Source organism: Bombina bombina, chromosome 6, assembly GCF_027579735.1.
Source record: "Bombina bombina isolate aBomBom1 chromosome 6, aBomBom1.pri, whole genome shotgun sequence".
Lineage (NCBI taxonomy): Eukaryota > Metazoa > Chordata > Amphibia > Anura > Bombinatoridae > Bombina > Bombina bombina.
The window spans coordinates 355,007,538-355,027,274 of NC_069504.1; the positions used below are offsets into that span (position 1 = coordinate 355,007,538).

Below are 19,737 nucleotides of genomic sequence, written 5' to 3' on the forward strand. Positions count from 1 at the left end.
ATCAATGATCTTTTTGGTGAATTGATCCTCCAACCATGATCTTGAAGAAACAACACAAGTCGATTCGTATGAGATTCTGCTAAATGTAAAGACTGAGCAAGTACCAAGATATCGTCCAAATAAGGAAATACCACAATACCCTGTTCTCTGATTACAGACAGAAGGGCACCGAGAACCTTTGTAAAAATTCTTGGAGCTGTAGCTAGGCCAAACGGCAGAGCCACAAACTGGTAATGCTTGTCCAGAAAAGAGAATCTCAGGAACTGATAATGATCTGGATGAATCGGAATATGCAGATATGCATCCTGTAAATCTATCGTGGACATATAATGCCCTTGCTGATCAAAAGGCAAGATAGTCCTTACAGTTACCATTTTGAACGTTGGTATTCTTACATAACGATTCAATATTTTTAGATCCAGAACTGGTCTGAAGGAATTCTCCTTCTTTGGTACAATGAAGAGATTTGAATAAAACCCCATCCCCTGTTCCAGAACTGGAACTGGCATAATTACTCCAGCCAACTCTAGATCTGAAACACAATTCAGAAATGCTTGAGCTTTTACTGGATTTACTGGGACACGGGAAAGAAAAAATCTCTTTGCAGGAGGTCTCATCTTGAAACCAATTCTGTACCCTTCTGAAACAATGTTCTGAATCCAAAGATTGTGAACAGAATTGATCCAAATTTCTTTGAAAAAACGTAACTTGCCCCCTACCAGTTGAGCTGGAATGAGGGCCGCACCTTCATGTGGACTTAGAAGCTGGCTTTGCTTTTCTAGAAGGCTTGGATTTATTCCAGACTGGAGATGGTTTCCAAACTGAAACTGCTCCTGAGGATGAAGGATCAGGCTTTTGTTCTTTGTTGAAACGAAAGGAACGAAAACGATTATTAGCCCTGTTTTTACCCTTAGATTTTTTATCCTGTGGTAAAAAAGTTCCTTTCCCACCAGTAACAGTTGAGATAATAGAATCCAACTGAGAACTAAATAATTTGTTACCCTGGAAAGAAATGGAAAGTAGAGTTGATTTAGAAGCCATATCAGCATTCCAAGATTTAAGCCATAAAGCTCTTCTAGCTAAAATAGCTAGACATAAACCTGACATCAACTCTGATAATATCAAAAATGGCATCACAGATAAAATTATTAGCATGTTGAAGAAGAATAATAATATTATGAGAATCATGATCTGTTACTTGTTGCGCTAAAGTTTCCAACCAAAAAGTTGAAGCTGCAGCAACATCAGCCAATGATATAGCAGGTCTAAGAAGATTACCTGAACACAGATAAGCTTTTCTTAGAAAGGATTCAATTTTCCTATCTAAAGGATCCTTAAACGAAGTACCATCTGACGTAGGAATAGTAGTACGTTTAGCAAGGGTAGAAATAGCCCCATCAACTCTAGGGATTTTGTCCCAAAATTCTAATCTGTCAGACGGCACAGGATATAATTGCTTAAAACGTTTAGAAGGAGTAAATGAATTACCCAATTTATCCCATTCTCTGGAAATTACTTCAGAAATAGCATTAGGAACAGGAAAAACTTCTGGAATAACCACAGGAGATTTAAAGACCTTATCTAAACGTTTAGAATTAGTATCAAGAGGACCAGAATCCTCTATTTCTAAAGCAATTAGTACTTCTTTAAGTAAAGAACGAATAAATTCCATTTTAAATAAATATGAAGATTTATCAGCATCAATCTCTGAGACAGAATCCTCTGAACCAGAAGAGTCATCAGAATCAGAATGATGATGTTCATTTAAAAATTCATCTGTATAAAGAGAAGTTTTAAAAGATTTTTTATGTTTACTAGAAGGAGGAATAACAGACATAGCCTTCTTGATGGATTCAGAAACAAAATCTCTTATGTTATCAGGAACATTCTGAACCTTAGATGTTGAAGGAATTGCAACAGGTAATGGTACATTACTAAAGGAAATATTATCTGCATTAACAAGTTTGTCATGACAATTAATACAAACAACAGCTGGAGGAATAGCTACCAAAAGTTTACAGCAGATACACTTAGCTTTGGTAGTTCCAGCACTAGGCAGCGATTTTCCTGAAGTATCTTCTGACTCGGATGCAACGTGAGACATCTTGCAATATGTAAGAGAAAAAACAACATATAAAGCAAAATAGATCAAATTCCTTAAATGACAGTTTCAGGAATGGGAAAAAATGCCAATGAACAAGCTTCTAGCAACCAGAAGCAAAGAAAAAATGAACTTTAAATAATGTGGAGACAAAAGCGACGCCCATATTTTTTAGCGCCAAATAAGACGCCCACATTATTTGGCGCCTAAATGCATTTTGGCGCCAAAAATGACGCCACATCCGGAACGCCGACATCTTTGGCGCAAAAGAACGTCAAAAATGACGCAACTTCCGGCGACACGTATGACGCCGGAAACAGAAAAGATTTTTTGCGCCAAAAAAGTCAGCGCCAAGAATGACGCAATAAAATGAAGCATTTTCAGCCCCCGCGAGCCTAACAGCCCACAGGGAAAAAGTCAAATTTTTTAAGGTAAGAAAAAATAATTGATTCAAGTGCATTATCCCAAATATGAAACTGACTGTCTGAAAATAAGGAATGTTGAACATCCTGAGTCAAGGCAAATAAATGTTTGAATACATATATTTAGAACTTTATAAACAAAGTGCCCAACCATAGCTTAGAGTGTCACAGAAAATAAGACTTACTTACCCCAGGACACTCATCTACATGTTTGTAGAAAGCCAAACCAGTACTGAAACGAAAATCAGCAGAGGTAATGGTATATAAATAAGAGTATATCGTCGATCTGAAAAGGGAGGTAAGAGATGAATCTCTACGACCGATAACAGAGAACCTATGAAATAGACCCCGTAGAAGGAGATCACTGCATTCAAAATAGGCAATACTCTCCTCACATCCCTCTGACATTCACTGCACGCTGAGAGGAAAACCGGGCTACAACCTGCTGCGGAGCGCATATCAACGTAGAATCTAGCACAAACTTACTTCACCACCTCCATAGGAGGCAAAGTTTGTAAAACTGAATTGTGGGTGTGGTGAGGGGTGTATTTATAGGCATTTTGAGGTTTGGGAAACTTTGCCCCTCCTGGTAGGAATGTATATCCCATACGTCACTAGCTCATGGACTCTTGCTAATTACATGAAAGAAAAAAGATAAAACTTATAAGAAATGCATGTTAAGGTCTTCATTTCTTACGAATCCATACACTGGCTGATAAGGATGACTCCTACTCCCCTTCTGAGAGGGACTAACCTCTTCAAGCATAAAACATGGGGAATCCATAAAAACAAACAAATTGTAAGACATTATGTAATAATGAATGGCCTTAAAAAAATAAATTAAAAAAGTTACCTATCCTGCACAAGACTTGTGCTTTAGATTGTTTGTATAGAAGTACTATACATGATTCTTTACTCATAAACATACATTTACTATAGTTTTTTTCCTTTTTTATCATACTTAAAGTGAAGGTAAACTTTGATAAATGAAAGCCCATTTTTTAAAATACTATTAAAAACAGGGGCACTTTCATTCCTCAAAGTTTAGAAGGCATCCGTTATGATTAAAAACTTACCTTTGTTTTTTTCACAGCCAGAGCAGCTTCTCCCACCCGGAGATCCTCTCTTCACACATCATCAATGACTAATCCGGCTTTCTCCAATCACTGCATGACCTCAGGCAATGACTACCCTGGGGGGAAAGTCGTGATTTGAGGAAGCCGGATTAGTCATTGAAGACGTGTGAAGAGAGGATCTCCGGGTGGGAGAAGCTGCTCTGGCCGTGCAAAGAAGAGAGGTAAGTTTTTAATCAAAACGGCTGCTTTGTAAACTTTGATGAATGAAAGTGCCCCTGTTTTTAATAGTATTTCTCTTGTAAGATGTATCGAGTCCACGGATCCATCCATACTTGTGGTATATTCTTCCCTACAGGAAGTGGCAAAGGGAGCACCCACAGCAGAGCTGTCTATATAGCTCCTCCCTTAGCTCCACCCCCAGTCATTCTCTTTGCCTACTCTAAGTACTAGGAAGGGCAGAGTGAGTGTGGTGACAAAAATGTTAGTTTTTTTATTTCTCAAGCAAAAGTTCATTTTAAATGGTACCGGTGTGTACTATTTACTCTCTGGCAGAAAAGGGATGAAGATTTCTGCAAGGAGGATGATGATCTTAGCACTTTGTAACTAAGATCCACTGCTGTTCTCACAAGGGCTGAAGAGTACAGGAAAACTTCAGTTGGGGGAACGGTTTGCAGGCTAAACTGCATTGTGGTATGTTCAGTCTATATTTTTCTAGACAGACTATGTTAATTCTAGAAAAGGCTGGCAATTTCCCCATGAGGGAAGGGTAAGCTGTGTTCAGACACTTGGATAGGAATTTCAGCTTGCATGAAGGGCTCATTAGTTACTGGTGACACTGATAGGAAAAAACTTTTTTGTTTATTCAGTAAATGATGCACTTATAACGTTTTTTGAAGGGACTTTAAGGGGTCATTGTGGCTTGTTTTAGGTTTTTTTTTAACCCACATGGTTAGTTAAGAAACACTGGTGTGTTTCTGATAGGCCTCAAAACATCGAGTGAGGTGGGAGGGGCCTATTTTCGCGCCTCAGTTGCGCAGTTTATTTTTCTCAGAGACATCTAACTGCTTCTCCAGAGGTTCCTGCTGTGTTTGAGGGCTGTAAAAGAAGTTTTTCCCCCCACAAATCGTTCTGAAGGGCAGGTAGGCGCCACAGCAGAGCTGTTGCAAGGTGCTGAAAGTCTTTTTTACCGGTTTTGACGTTTTTTCAATCCGGTTTTGCCATTAAGAGGTTAATTGTTTATTTGCATAGCTGTGCAAAGTGACTAAGGCTTTATGATACTACTGTAAAAATTTCGTTGAGTTTTTTTACACTGTTTTGCAGAATTTGTGCAGCTTTTTTTCTCTTAAAGGCACAGTACCGTTTTATTTCTAAGTGTTATTTGCTTTGATTACAGTGTTTTCCAAGCTTGCTTGTTACATTACTAGCCTGTTTAACATGTCTGACACCAAGGAAAATCCTTGTTCAATATGTTTCGAAGCCATTGTGGAACCCCCCTCTTAGAATGTGTCTCAGTTGTACTGATATGTCTATAAACTATAAAAAACATATATTAGCACTTAAAAATAGAGCAATAGATGATTCTCAGTCAGAAGTAAATGAGGGTTTGCCATCTAGCTCTCCCCAAGTGTCACAACAAGTAACGCCCGCACAAGTGACGCCTAGTACCTCTAGTGCGTCAAATTCATTTACTTTACAAGACATGGCCACAGTTATGAATACAACCCTTGCAGAGGTTTTATCCAAACTGCCTGGTTTACAAGGAAAGCGGGACAGCTCTGGGTTAAGAAAAAATGCTGAGCCGTCTGACGCTTTAGTAGCCATATCTGATATGCCCTGACAATGCTCTGAAGTAGGGGTGATTCAGGAAAGACGCTCCCTCAGACAGATTCTGATATGACGGCCTTTAAATTTAAGCTTGAATACCTCCGCTTATTGCTCATAGAGGTATTAGCTACTCTAGATGATTGTGACCCTATAGTGGTCCCAGAGAAATTGTGTAAAATGGATAAATACTTATAGGTTCCTGTTTACACTGATGTTTTTTCAGTCCCTAAGAGGATTGTGAATATTATTGCTAAGGAGTGGGATAGACCAGGTATTCCGTTCTCTCCCCCTCCTGTTTTTAATAAAATGTTTCCCATATCTGACACCATGCGGGACTCGTGGCAGACAGTTCCTAAGGTGGAGGGAGCTATTTCTACTCTGTCTAAGTGTACAACTATACCTATTGAAGACAGTTGTGCTTTCAAAGATCCTATGGATAAAAAATTAGAGGGTCTCCTGAAGAAATTTTTTGTTCATCAAGGTTTTCTTCTCCAACTTATTGCGTGCATTGTTCCTGTAACTACTGCAGCTGCTTTCTGGTTCGAGGCTCTAGAAGAGGCTCTTCAGATGGAGACTCTGTTAGAGGAGATTATGGACAGAATAAGGCCCTTAAATTGGCTAATTATTTTATTACAGATGCCGCATTTCAACTGGCTAAATTAGCGGCAAAGAATTCAGGTTTTGCCATTTTAGCACGCAGGGCGTTATGGCTTAAGTCGTGGTCTGCTGATGTGTCATCTAAATCTAAACTTTTGAACATCCCTTTCAAAGGAAAGACCCTATTCGGGCCTGAACTGAAAGATTATTTCAGACATCACTGGAGGGAAAGGTCATGCCCTCCCTCAGGATAGAACAAATAAGATGAGGACCAAACAAAATAATTTTCGTTCCTTTCGGAACTTCAAGGCTGGTCCCGCTTCAGCTTCCTCTGCTGCAAAGCAAGAGGGGAATTTTGCCCAATCCAAGTCAGTCTGGAGACCTAACCAGGCTTGGAACAAGGGTAAACAGGCCAAGAAGCCTGCAGCTGCCTCCAAGACAGCATGAAGGGGTAGCCCCCGATCCGGGACCGGATCTAGTAGGGGGCAGACTCTCTCTCTTCGCTCAGGCTTGGGCAAGAGATGTTCACTATTCCTGGGCTTCAAAGACAGGAATTCAAAGACTCCCTTCCAAGGGGGAGATTTCACATTTCTCGATTGTCTGTAAACCAGACAAAGAGAGAGGTGTTCTTACGCTGTGTAGAAGACCTACATACCATGGTGGTGATCCGCCCAGTTCCAAAAGAGGAACAGGGGCTAGGGTTTTACTCAAACCTGTTTGTGGTTCACAAAAAAGAGGGAACTTTCAGACCAATCTTGGATCTCAAAGTTCCATCATTCAAGATGGAGACTATTCGGACTATTCTACCTCTGATCCAGAAGGGTCAATATATGACTACCGTGGACTTAAAGGATGCGTATCTACACATCCCTATTCTCAGAGATCATCATCAATTTCTCAGATTCGCCTTTCTAAACAGGTGCTATGGTTCCTTCTGGCGGTTCTATGACTACGGTGGCGCCTTATCTAGACGACATCTTAATTCAGGCGTCGACTTTCCAGCTAGCCAAGTCTCACACGGACATCGTGTTGGCTTTTCTGAGATCTCACGGGTGGAAGGTGAAAATAAGAGTTCTCTCTTCCCTCTTACAAGAGTTTCTTTCCTAGGGACTCTGATAGACTCGGTAGAAATGAAAATATTTCTGACGGAGGTCAGAAAATCAAAACTCTTAACCACTTGCCGAGCTCTTCATTCCATTCCTCGGCCATCAGTGGCTCAGTGTATGGAGGTAATCAGACTCATGGTAGCGGCAATGGACATAGTTCCTTTTGCCCGGCTGCACCTCAGACCACTGCAACTATGCATGCTCAAACAGTGGAATGGGGATTATGCAGATTTATCTCCTCAACTTCATCTGGATCAGGAGACCAGAGATTCTCTTCTCTGGTGGTTGTCTCAGGACCACCTGTCTCAGGGAATGTGTTTCCGCAGGCCAGAGTGGCTCATTGTACAGATGCCAGCCTGCTAGGCTGGGGTGCAGCGTGGCCTCGGCTTGCTGTGGCCAAATTCATCAGGTTTCAGTCGGACAACATCACGACTGTAGCTTATATCAATCATCAAGGAGGAACAAGGAGTTCTCTAGCGATGATGGAGGTAACCAAAATAATCCGATGGGCAGAGGATCACTCTTGCCATCTCTCAGCAATCCACATCCCAGGAGTAGAGAACTGGGAGGTCGTCAGACTTTTCATCCGGGGGAATCCCCAGGCGGTACTGATAGATGCTCTAGCAGTGCCTTGGTCCTTCAATCTGGCCTATGTATTTCCACCGTTTCCTCTCCTCCCGCGTCTGGTTGCCAGAATCAAGCAGGAAAGAGCTTCCGTGATTCTGATAGCACCTGCGTGGCCATGCAGGATTTGGTATGCAGACCTAGTGAACATGTCCTCGGTTCTACCGTGGACTCTGCCATTGAGGCGGGACCTTCTAATCCAAGGTCCGTTCACGCATCCAAATCTAATTTCTCTGCGTCTGACTGCTTGGAGATTGAACACCTGATTCTATCAAAACGTGGTTTCTCTGAGTCGGTCATTGATACCCTGATTCAGGCTAGAAAGCCTGTCACCAGGAAGATCTATCATAAGATTTGGCGCAAGTATCTTTATTGGTGCGAATCCAAAGGTTACTCGTGGAGTAAGATTAGGATTCCTAGAATATTGTCTTTTCTCCAAGAAGGTTTGGAGAAGGGATTATCAGCTAGTTCCCTAAAAGGACAAATATCTGCTTTGTCTATTCTATTAAACAAACGTCTGGCAGATTTTCCAGACGTTCAAGCATTTAGTCAGGCTTTGGTCAGAATCAAGCCTGTATTTACACCTGTTGCTCCGCCATGGAGCCTAAACTTAGTTCTTAAAGTTCTTCAAGGGGTTCCGTTTGAACCTATGCATTCCATGGATATTAAGCTTCTACCTTGGAAAGTTTTATTTTTAGTAGCTATATCTTCGGCTCAAAGATTTTCTGAGCTATCTGCTTTACAGTGTGATTCCCCTTACCTTGTTTTCCATGCAGATAAGGTGGTTTTGCGTACCAAACCTGGGTTTCTTCCTAAGGTTGTTTCTAATAAAAATATCAATCAAGAGATTTGTTTTTCCTTCTCTGTGTCCTAATCGTTCATCAAAGAAGGAACGTCTGTTAGACAATCTTGATGTGGTTCGTGCTTTAAAGTTCTACTTACAAGCAGCTTAAGATTTCCGTCAAACATCTTCATTGTTTGTTGTTTATTCTGGTAAACGGAGAGGTCAAAAGGCTACGGCTACCTTTCTTTTGGCTGAAAAGCATCATCCGTTTAGCCTATGAGACTGCTGGACAGTAGCCTCCTGAAAGAATTACTGCTCATTTTACTAGAGCTGTGGCTTCCACATGGGCTTTTAAATATGAGGCTTCTGTTGAACAGATTTGTAAGGCGGCGACTTGGTCTTCGCTTCATACTTTTTCCAAATTTTACAAATTCGATAATTTTGCTTCTTCGGAGGCTATTTTTGGGAGAAAGGTTCTACAAGCAGTGGTGCCTTCCGTTTAGGGTCCCTGTCTTGTCCCTCCCTTCATCCGTGTCCTAAAGCTTTGGTATTGGTATCCCACAAGTAATGGATGAATCCGTTGACTCGATACATCTTACAAGAGAAAACATAATTTATGTTTACCTGATAAATGTATTTCTCTTGTGATGTATCAAGTCCACGGCCCGCCCTGTTTATTAAGACAGGCAATATATTTTTATTTTAAACTTTCAGTCACCGCTGCACCCTATAGTTTCTCCTTTTTCTTCCTAGCCTTCGGTCAAATGACTGGGGGGTGGAGCTAAGGGAGGAGCTATATAGACAGCTCTGCTGTGGGTGCTCTCTTTGCCACTTCCTGTAGGGATGGAGAATATCCCACAAGTATGGATGAATCCGTGGACTCAATACATCACAAGAGAAATAAATTTATCAGGTAAACATAAATTGTTTTTTAAAAAACGGGCTTTAATTCATCAAAGTTTACCTTAACTTTAACTAGTGTAGTCAGTGCTGCCATTGCACAAAGAATTTCCACCCAGTAATTTTCAACTTTTATGGGATTCGCTGAGAGAGGCCGCTTTTCAGTGTGGTCCAAAAGAGATCAAAGACTAATTTATGTGATAGCAGCTGTTTATAATGGGCAACAGAACAGCACTAACATTAAGCTTGGACACTGAGAGGTTATCTCCATAGTTTCTTACGAGATGTACCTAGATTAGAGAATGTTTGAGCATAATATTATTTTTTTCTATGTTCTCTTAATGCTGCAGCACTGACACTAGCTTTTGGTCTCACTGTTCCACAGCTGTGTTCTCTCCTTAGTGTTACATAACCCCCCCCCCCCCCTAGGCCAGACAGTCTAGGCCAGAAGTATACAGTATGGAACTCTTTATGTGCTTTCAAACCTAGTCACCCAGTACAAGGCCTTACTATGCCCTTAAGCATGTGTTTCTTGAGCCCTCTTATAGATATTGCTTATAATTTTTTCATTTGTTTGTTTAATAGTCCATGCTTGATTTGGAACTATCATGTTGCTCTTTCTGTATATGGTGATTCATTTCTAAAAAAGAAAAAACATCTCATTCACTGAGTAAGGCTGTTCTCTTCTGAGTAACAGTTTTGAGTTGCCATGAGAAAAGCAGTTTGGTTGGTGCAAGCTTTTATTCTACCAACAGCAACATCTTCATAAGTTGCAAGGCTTTTACAAAAAAAAATCTCCAAAAGTTCTGTTGTAGAAAATCATTCTTCCTCACTTTATTGTACCAAGGGATTAAACTATATTTATGTATTTTTTTCTTCAATTAATAATTTTCAGGCCATTAAAATAAAAATTCATACAGTGACTTATATTTAAGTATGTACTACTTAAAACAGAGGTAAACTTTCAGACCATTTTATAAAATAATAAACCTTCCAGTGATTTTATCAGATGTATTTAGCACTTTTGTTATCCTTTGTTGAAACTTTAAGGGATACTAAACCCAAAAATTTTCTTTCATGATTCAGATGGAGCATGCAATTTTAAGCACCTTTCTAATTTACTCTTAATATCAATTTTTCTTTTTTTCTCTTGCTATAATTTTTTTTAAAATGCAGGAATTTAAAGCTTAGTAGCCAGCCCATTATAGGTTCAGCACCCTGGATAGCGGTTGCTTATTGGTGGCTACATTTAGCAAACCAATAAGCAAGCATAACCCAGGTTCTGAACAAAAAATGGGCCGGCTCTTAAGCTTTACATTCCTGCTTTTTAAGTTAAAAATAGCAAGAGAATGAAGAAAAATTGATAATAGGAGTAAATTTAAAAAGTTGCTTAAAATTACTTGCTCTGTCTGAATCATTAAAGCAAAAAATTGGGTTTAGTATCCCTTTAACTACTTGATAGCATACCTAGGTAGACTTAGGAGTGTGCATATGTTTTGAGCACTGTGTGGCAGCTGTGTTTGCTACTTTGCTTGTAACAATGTTACACATATAGTGCTCAAGACACAAATAAAGTAAATTGGAACATTTTTACAATTATAAACTTAATCTGAATCATTAAAGGACCAGTAAACACAGTGGATTTGCATAATCAGCCAATGCACTATAAAAAGACAATGCAATACCACTTAGTCTGAACTTCAAATGAGTAATAGATTTTTTTTCTGACAAATTTCAAAGTGATGTCTATTTCCGTGAATACTTGCACATGCTCAGTAGGAGGTTGTGACTCAAAAAGTGTAAATCTAAAAAACTGAGCACATTTTGTTAATGGAAGTAAATTGGGAAGTTGTTTAAAATGACATGCTCTATTTGAATCATGAAAGTTTAATTTTGACTTGATTGTCTCTTTAATGTTTAGTTTTGACTTCCATGACCCGCAGTGTTTAATATTTAGATTTAGTAGGTGCATTTATAGAAAGCATGAACAACGCACAATGTTTTACTTCATATAGTGAGCCAGCAGGAAAGCAATGACTCTACTCCCGACCACCATGCAGTCTCCGTATCAATGGACAGCAGCGACATCTCTATGATTATAGACTCTATCAATAAGGAGTGCATGGCAAATGGAGACGGTAGTAGACAATCAAAGGATGATATATCAGAAGGCAAGGCAGACCTGGATCTAGCAGAAAAAATGGATATTGCCGTTTCTTACACTGGGGAGGAACTGGATTTTGAGACTGTTGGTGATATAATTGCAATTATTGAAGATAAGGTAATGGGGTAGACTGTGAGGGCTCTGAGACCATAATAAAAAACTAATTATATATATATATATATATTTCCACTGTGTATCTGCACTCACAATTCAAAGATAGTCAGCAACCAGGGTGCTCAGTCACAATTTCAATAAGTATCAACAAGTATGGACTGCACTCGCTGGATTCAGTTCAAATAATAACTTATTTATTCAATGGTGACGTTTCGGGGTACGTCACCATTGAATAAATAAGTTATTATTTGTTCCGAATCCAGCGAGTGCAGTCCCTACTTGTTGAGATATAATCTACAAATACCTGATTAATAATAATAATAATTATATATATATATATATATATATATATATATATATATATATATATATATATATATATATATAAAGAAAAAAAAATGAGTAAGTTGCACAGTACTGGAATTTTTACCTTGTGGCCACTTGCAAGATGAAAAGTTCTACTTCCATCAGTTTAGTAGATTACTGACAATGCATATAGCAAGGTTTATACATTTTTTCTTCTTCTTCATAGATGTAACAACTTCTGACCCTACATATTTAAGTACATTAATAGAAGTCACCTCTCTAATTTAGAATACCTAAAAGAGATTGCATAAGAATATTTTCTCATCACTCTCAGACTCTATTTAACTTCCTGATAGGCTATTTTGTCATTGATATTGTGTTGGCAACAAGGCCCAGTAAACTTTAACTTTCTTCTGATTAACTTTCTTTCCTTGTTCAGGTGGATGACCACCCAGAAGTACTTGATGTGGCTGCAGTTGAAGCTGCTCTATCGTTCTGTGAGGAGAATGATGATCCCCAGGCCCTTGGGGGCCCTTGGGATCAGGCTGTCCAGGAACATACAGCAAAACAGGACACTCTAGGTCAGTCTGGTCTTGGTCCGCCTCTTATTCCAGTTCCCAAAGAACCAGAAAACATAATGAACATCATGGAACTAACTTCTGAAATAAAGACAGAACCACCTGACCCAGATATTGAACCTACTCAAGAAGAGGAGCATTCTGTCCTTTCTGATTCATCTTTTCAACCTGAGCAAAATGAAGAGTCAGAAGAGTTAAAGGAAACTAATTTAAATGAGATGATTAAGGAAGAGGAATCAGAGGAGCAAGTTAAAACAGAGGTAACGGGTTTGTGAAATTAATGAGGACACACTTTGTGGAATGCTTCAGATTATAGCGTTTTGAATCTTTACATTTTCTGTTACTATCAGGAACAACCGTCTGAAGCATCTCAAAGTGAGGCTTTCCCTACAGAGGATGAAACTAGTATAACAGAACAGCAACCAGTGTTAATTGGTGCGTAGCAACTAGATCAAAAAAATACTTAATACAGGGTCAATGACTATCATTATTAAAACTTTTAATATTATTTTATTTATCTCTCATTTTCAGACCAAGTAAAATCGGAGTCTCAGTCTGGCAGCCTTAATAAGGTATTATTTTCCATTCCATTACATATATTGTATATGGGAAGTTTTTGACAGCACATTTCTGTTTGTTCAACTGGATATTTGGTCTCTGACATCTAGGAGAGGTGGCACTAAAAGATAAAGTTTAGATTGCTTTACTTCCTTTTGTTTATTTTAATAAAATTGTATTTTTCTTTTATCCATATACTCTACTAATTAACAGCTGTCTGTCAGGTGGTTCTTATCAGGAGTGTCACCCTGACTGCAATATTGTGCCGTAATAATGCAGCCGCAGTGTTACCATGGGCACAATATTGTCATGTCCATGGATGCCACTGACAAAAATTTTCACACGGGGGGAGGGGTGTGCAAACTCCAAGTAACAGCTTGGATTCCAGAAACAGATGCGACAAGTTGCTTTGCAGTTCATTGCTGTGTTGTCTCGCATTAAGTGGGTTTAACCCAGTCCTAATCCCAAACCCCAAAACTTTACCTTACATTGAGATTGTTACTCTTACACCAGGATGTCATGGTGTAGCATATAAACATTGTCAATGTTCCCCACAACATTCATAGGTAAAATTGTATTCATTATTATTGTCATTTATTTGTAAAGCACAGCCAAATTCCATGTCTCGACGACAATCTGGTTAAGGCAAAAATGCTGTCAAATGTTTTTTTTGTGGTTTTCTTTTTCATTAAGCTTGAACAAGCTTTTGAGACATCCTGGCAGTTTCTCCACTTTTTGTATTTCAATGATTTTCATAATTATCTGTCTTAAAAGTTAGGTGTGTTGGAATCTCTGAGAATATGGTCAGGTTTGTGGATGTGCTGTTGACCTAGCACTAAAGAATATGTTGGAAGTTTTATATGAATGATAGTAGGATCACTAAAACTCTAGCTTCGACTTTGACTAATTCATGAGGAAAATGTGGATTAGACCAAGCTTTTTTTCTAGTCAATGCACAAAAAGCTACAAAGAAACCAAAATGCCTTGCAATCAAGAACTGCTATGTTCCATACCTTCATATGAAAAATAGTGTTTATTGCTTTTGTGTCTCTCTTTCAGGATTCACAAGGAGAAGAAGAAGAAGAGGAGGAAGATGAAGTTGCAAGTGAGGTGGGAAGTCCAGAGGAACCCAAAGAGGAAGAACCTGGAGAAGAATATCTGTCCGAGATGGACAATGAACCTCCCGTCAGTGAAAGTGATGATGGTTTCAGTATCCATAATGCCCACCTACAATCCCACACACTTGCTGATTCGATTCCTAGCAGCCCAGCTTCCTCACAATTGTGAGTAATTTGCTTAAGGTTTTTTTTATTTTAAATGTGTATACGTGAATAGTTGAAAGAGTTATTGTGTTATCCAGTAACAACAATGAAGCTATTTATTTCAGCTCTGTGTGCAGTGAAGACCAGGAAGCAATACAAGCCCAGAAAATCTGGAAAAAGGCTATCATGTTGGTTTGGAGGGCAGCTGCCAATCACAGGTCAGTGCCTATAATGCATTTTTGAGCGCTATTTTTATATATTTTAAATTTTATTAAAAAAAAAAAGTCTCAAAAGGGGAGACTTAAAACTCTCTCTTAAAATGTCTACAGTACTCTGGGGTTCCATTCTCACAAAGTATATTAATTCCAAGTATCCTACTTCACAAAATAGAAGAGACAGCACAAAAGTTCTGATAAGAGTGCAGGCTCCCAGCTTGAAAAGGACTATTAAAAAGAGAATATTTCTTCTGTTAAGTGTGATCAGTCCACGGGTCATCATTACTTCTGGGATATCACTCCTCCCCAACAGGAAGTGCAAGAGGATTCACCCAGCAGAGCTGCATATAGCTCCTCCCCTCTACGTCACTCCCAGTCATTCTCTTGCACCCAACGACTAGATAGGATGTGTGAGAGGACTATGGTGATTATACTTAGTTTTATATCTTCAATCAAAAGTTTGTTATTTTAAAATAGCACCGGAGTGTGTTATTATCTCTCTGGCAGAGTTTGAAGAAGAATCTACCAGAGTTTTTGTTATGATTTTAGCCGGAGTAGTTAAGATCATATTGCTGTTTCTCGGCCATCTGAGGAGAGGTAAACTTCAGATCAGGGGACAGCGGGCAGATGAATCTACATAGAGGTATGTAGCAGTTTTTATTTTCTGACAATGGAATTGATGAGAAAATCCTGCCATACCGATATAATGTCATGTATGTATACTTTACACTTCAGTATTCTGGGGAATGGTACTTCACTAGAATTACACTGTAAGAAATACATAAAGCTGTTTAATAACTAGAGATTATGTTTAACGTTTTTGCTGGAATGTAAAATCGTTTTCATTTACTGAGGTACTGAGTGAATAAATGTTTGGGCACTATTTTTCCACTTGGCAGTTGCTTAATCTGTTTTCTGACAGTTTCTGTTCTCCCTCACTGCTGTGTGTGAGGGGGAGGGGCCGTTTTTTGGCGCTTTTACTACGCATCAAATATTTCAGTCAGCAACTCATTGTATTCCCTGCATGATCCGGTTCATCTCTACAGAGCTCAGGGGTCTTCAAAACTTATTTTGAGGGAGGTAATTTCTCTCAGCAGAGCTGTGAGAATTATAGTTTGACTGAGATAAAAAACGTTTATTCTGTAATTTGTTTCCTGCTTTCAGAATTTGTTATCTTTGCTAATGGGATTAAACCTTTGCTAAAGTTGTGTTATTTACAAGGATTGAGGCTATAACTGTTTCAATTTATTAATTTTCAACTGTCATAGATCTTCTGTGCTTCTTAAAGGCACAGTACGTTTTAATATTATTCTAATTGAATTGTATTTCCAAGTTACAAGTTTATTTGCTAGTGTGTTAAACATGTCTGATTCAGAGGATGATACCTGTGTCATTTGTTGCAATGCCAAAGTGGAGCCCAATAGAAATTTATGTACTAACTGTATTGATGCTACTTTAAATAAAAGTCAATCTGTACAAATTGAACAAATTTCACCAAACAACGAGGGGAGAGTTATGCCGACTAACTCGCCTCACGTGTCAGTACCTACATCTCCCGCTCAGAGGGAGGTGCGTGATATTGTAGCGCCGAGTACATCTGGGCGGCCATTACAAATCACATTACAGGATATGGCTACTGTTATGACTGAGGTTTTGGCTAAATTACCAGAGCTAAGAGGTAAGCGTGATCACTCTGGGGTGAGAACAGAGTGCGCTGATAATATTAGGGCCATGTCAGACACTGCGTCACAGGTGGCAGAACATGAGGACGGAGAGCTTCATTCTGTGGGTGACGGTTCTGATCCAAACAGACTGGATTCAGATATTTCAAATTTTAAATTTAAACTGGAAAACCTCCGTGTATTACTAGGGGAGGTGTTAGCGGCTCTGAATGATTGTAACACAGTTGCAATACCAGAGAAAATGTGTAGGTTGGATAAATATTTTGCGGTACCGACGAGTACTGAGGTTTTTCCTATACCTAAGAGACTTACTGAAATTGTTACTAAGGAGTGGGATAGACCCGGTGTGCCGTTCTCACCCCCTCCGATATTTAGAAAAATGTTTCCAATAGACGCCACCACAAGGGACTTATGGCAAACGGTCCCTAAGGTGGAGGGAGCAGTTTCTACCTTAGCTAAGCGTACCACTATCCCGGTGGAGGATAGCTGTGCTTTTTCAGATCCAATGGATAAAAAATTAGAGGGTTACCTTAAGAAAATGTTTGTTCAACAAGGTTTTATATTGCAACCCCTTGCATGCATTGCGCCGATCACGGCTGCAGCGGCATTCTGGATTGAGTCTCTGGAAGAGAACATTGGTTCAGCTACTCTGGACGACATTACGGACAGGCTTAGAGTCCTTAAACTAGCTAATTCATTCATTTCGGAGGCCGTAGTACATCTTACTAAACTTACGGCGAAGAATTCAGGATTCGCCATTCAGGCACGCAGGGCGCTGTGGCTAAAATCCTGGTCAGCTGATGTTACTTCTAAGTCTAAATTGCTTAATATACCTTTCAAAGGGCAGACCTTATTCGGGCCCGGGTTGAAAGAGATTATCGCTGACATTACAGGAGGTAAAGGCCATGCCCTGCCTCAGGACAAAGCCAAAGCCAAGACTAGACAGTCTAATTTTCGTTCCTTTCGTAATTTCAAAGCAGGAGCAGCATCAACTTCCTCTGCACCAAAACAGGAAGGAGCTGTTGCTCGCTACAGACAAGGCTGGAAACCTAACCAGTCCTGGAACAAGGGCAAGCAGACTAGGAAACCTGCTGCTGCCCCTAAAACAGCATGAATTGAGGGCCCCCGATCCGGGATCGGATCTAGTGGGGGGCAGACTTTCTCTCTTCGCCCAGGCTTGGGCAAGAGATGTTCAGGATCCCTGGGCGCTAGAGATAATATCTCAGGGATACCTTCTGGACTTCAAATACTCTCCTCCAAGAGAGAGATTTCATCTGTCAAGATTGTCAACAATCCAGACAAAGAAAGAGGCGTTTCTACGCTGCGTACAAGAGCTCTTGTTAATGGGAGTAATCCATCCAGTTCCACGATCGGAACAGGGACAGGGGTTTTACTCAAATCTGTTTGTGGTTCCCAAAAAAGAGGGAACTTTCAGACCAATCCTGGACTTAAAGATCCTAAACAAATTCCTAAGAGTTCCATCGTTCAAGATGGAGACTATTCGGACAATTTTACCTATGATCCAAGAGGGTCAGTACATGACCACTGTAGATTTAAAAGATGCTTACCTTCACATACCGATTCACAAAGATCATTATCGGTACCTAAGGTTTGCCTTCCTAGACAGGCATTACCAGTTTGTGGCTCTTCCATTCGGATTGGCTACAGCTCCAAGAATCTTCACAAAGGTTCTGGGTGCTCTTCTGGCGTTACTAAGACCGCGGGGAATCTCGGTAGCTCCATACCTAGACGACATTCTGATACAAGCTTCAAGCTTTCAAACTGCCAAGTCTCATACAGAGTTAGTGCTGGCATTTCTAAGGTCACATGGATGGAAGGTGAACGAAAAGAAAAGTTCACTCGTTCCACTCACAAGAGTTCCCTTCCTGGGGACTCTTATAGATTCTGTAGAAATGAAGATTTACCTGACAGAGGACAGGCTAACAAGACTTCAAAGTGCTTGCCGCACCCTTCATTCCATTCAACACCCGTCAGTGGCTCAATGCATGGAGGTAATCGGCTTAATGGTAGCGGCAATGGACATAGTACCCTTTGCACGCTTACACCTCAGACCACTGCAACTGTGCATGCTAAGTCAGTGGAATGGGGATTACTCAGACTTATCCCCTTCTCTGAATCTGGATCAAGAGACCAGAAATTCTCTTCTATGGTGGCTTTCTCGGCCACATCTGTCCAGGGGGATGCCATTCAGCAGACCAGACTGGACAATTGTAACAACAGACGCCAGCCTTCTAGGTTGGGGTGCCGTCTGGAATTCTCTGAAGGCTCAGGGACAATGGAGTCAGGAGGAGAGTCTCCTGCCAATAAACATTCTGGAATTGAGAGCAGTTCTCAATGCCCTCCTGGCTTGGCCCCAGTTGACAACTCGGGGGTTCATCAGGTTTCAGTCGGACAACATCACGACTGTAGCTTACATCAACCATCAGGGAGGGACAAGAAGCTCCCTAGCTATGATGGAAGTATCAAAAATAATTCGCTGGGCAGAGTCTCACTCTTGCCACCTGTCAGCAATCCACATCCCGGGAGTGGAGAACTGGGAGGCGGATTTCTTAAGTCGTCAGACTTTTCATCCGGGGGAGTGGGAACTTCATCCGGAGGTCTTTGCCCAAATACTTCGACGTTGGGGAAAACCAGAGATAGATCTCATGGCGTCGCGACAGAACGCCAAGCTTCCTCGTTACGGGTCCAGATCCAGGGATCCAGGAGCAGTCCTGATAGATGCTCTGACAGCACCTTGGGACTTCAGGATGGCTTACGTGTTTCCACCCTTCCCGTTACTTCCTCGATTGATTGCCAGAATCAAACAAGAGAGAGCATCAGTGATTCTAATAGCACCTGCGTGGCCACGCAGGACTTGGTATGCAGACCTGGTGGACATGTCATCCTGTCCACCTTGGTCTCTACCTCTGAAACAGGACCTTCTGATACAGGGTCCCTTCAAACATCAAAATCTAACTTCTCTGAAGCTGACTGCTTGGAAATTGAACGCTTGATTTTATCAAGACGTGGGTTTTCTGAGTCAGTTATTGATACCTTAATACAGGCTAGGAAACCTGTTACCAGAAAGATTTACCATAAGATATGGCGTAAATACCTATATTGGTGTGAATCCAAAGGTTACTCTTGGAGTAAGGTTAGGATTCCTAGGATATTGTCTTTTCTACAAGAAGGTTTAGAAAAGGGTTTATCTGCTAGTTCATTAAAGGGACAGATCTCAGCTCTGTCCATTCTGTTACACAAACGTCTGTCAGAAGTTCCTGACGTCCAGGCTTTTTGTCAGGCTTTGGCCAGGATTAAGCCTGTGTTTAAAACTGTTGCTCCACCATGGAGTTTAAACCTTGTTCTTAATGTTTTACAGGGCGTTCCATTTGAACCCCTTCATTCCATTGATATAAAGTTGTTA

The 19,737-nt window shown here is 40.3% G+C and overlaps 1 protein-coding gene across 4 annotated transcripts in view; it reads left to right on the forward strand.

Moving 5' to 3' along the window:
• Nucleotides 1-19,737, forward strand: part of BRD8 (bromodomain containing 8) — a 230,139-nt gene that overhangs the window by 75,894 nt on the left and 134,508 nt on the right. For all 4 annotated transcript variants that reach the window (XM_053717028.1, XM_053717029.1, XM_053717030.1 and 1 more), the window contains 6 exons: nt 11,450-11,715; nt 12,458-12,856; nt 12,947-13,031; nt 13,128-13,168; nt 14,214-14,437; nt 14,542-14,634. In XM_053717028.1, coding sequence (XP_053573003.1) covers nt 11,450-11,715; nt 12,458-12,856; nt 12,947-13,031; nt 13,128-13,168; nt 14,214-14,437; nt 14,542-14,634 — 1,108 coding nt within the window. The remainder of the gene's footprint in view (nt 1-11,449; nt 11,716-12,457; nt 12,857-12,946; nt 13,032-13,127; nt 13,169-14,213; nt 14,438-14,541; nt 14,635-19,737) is intronic.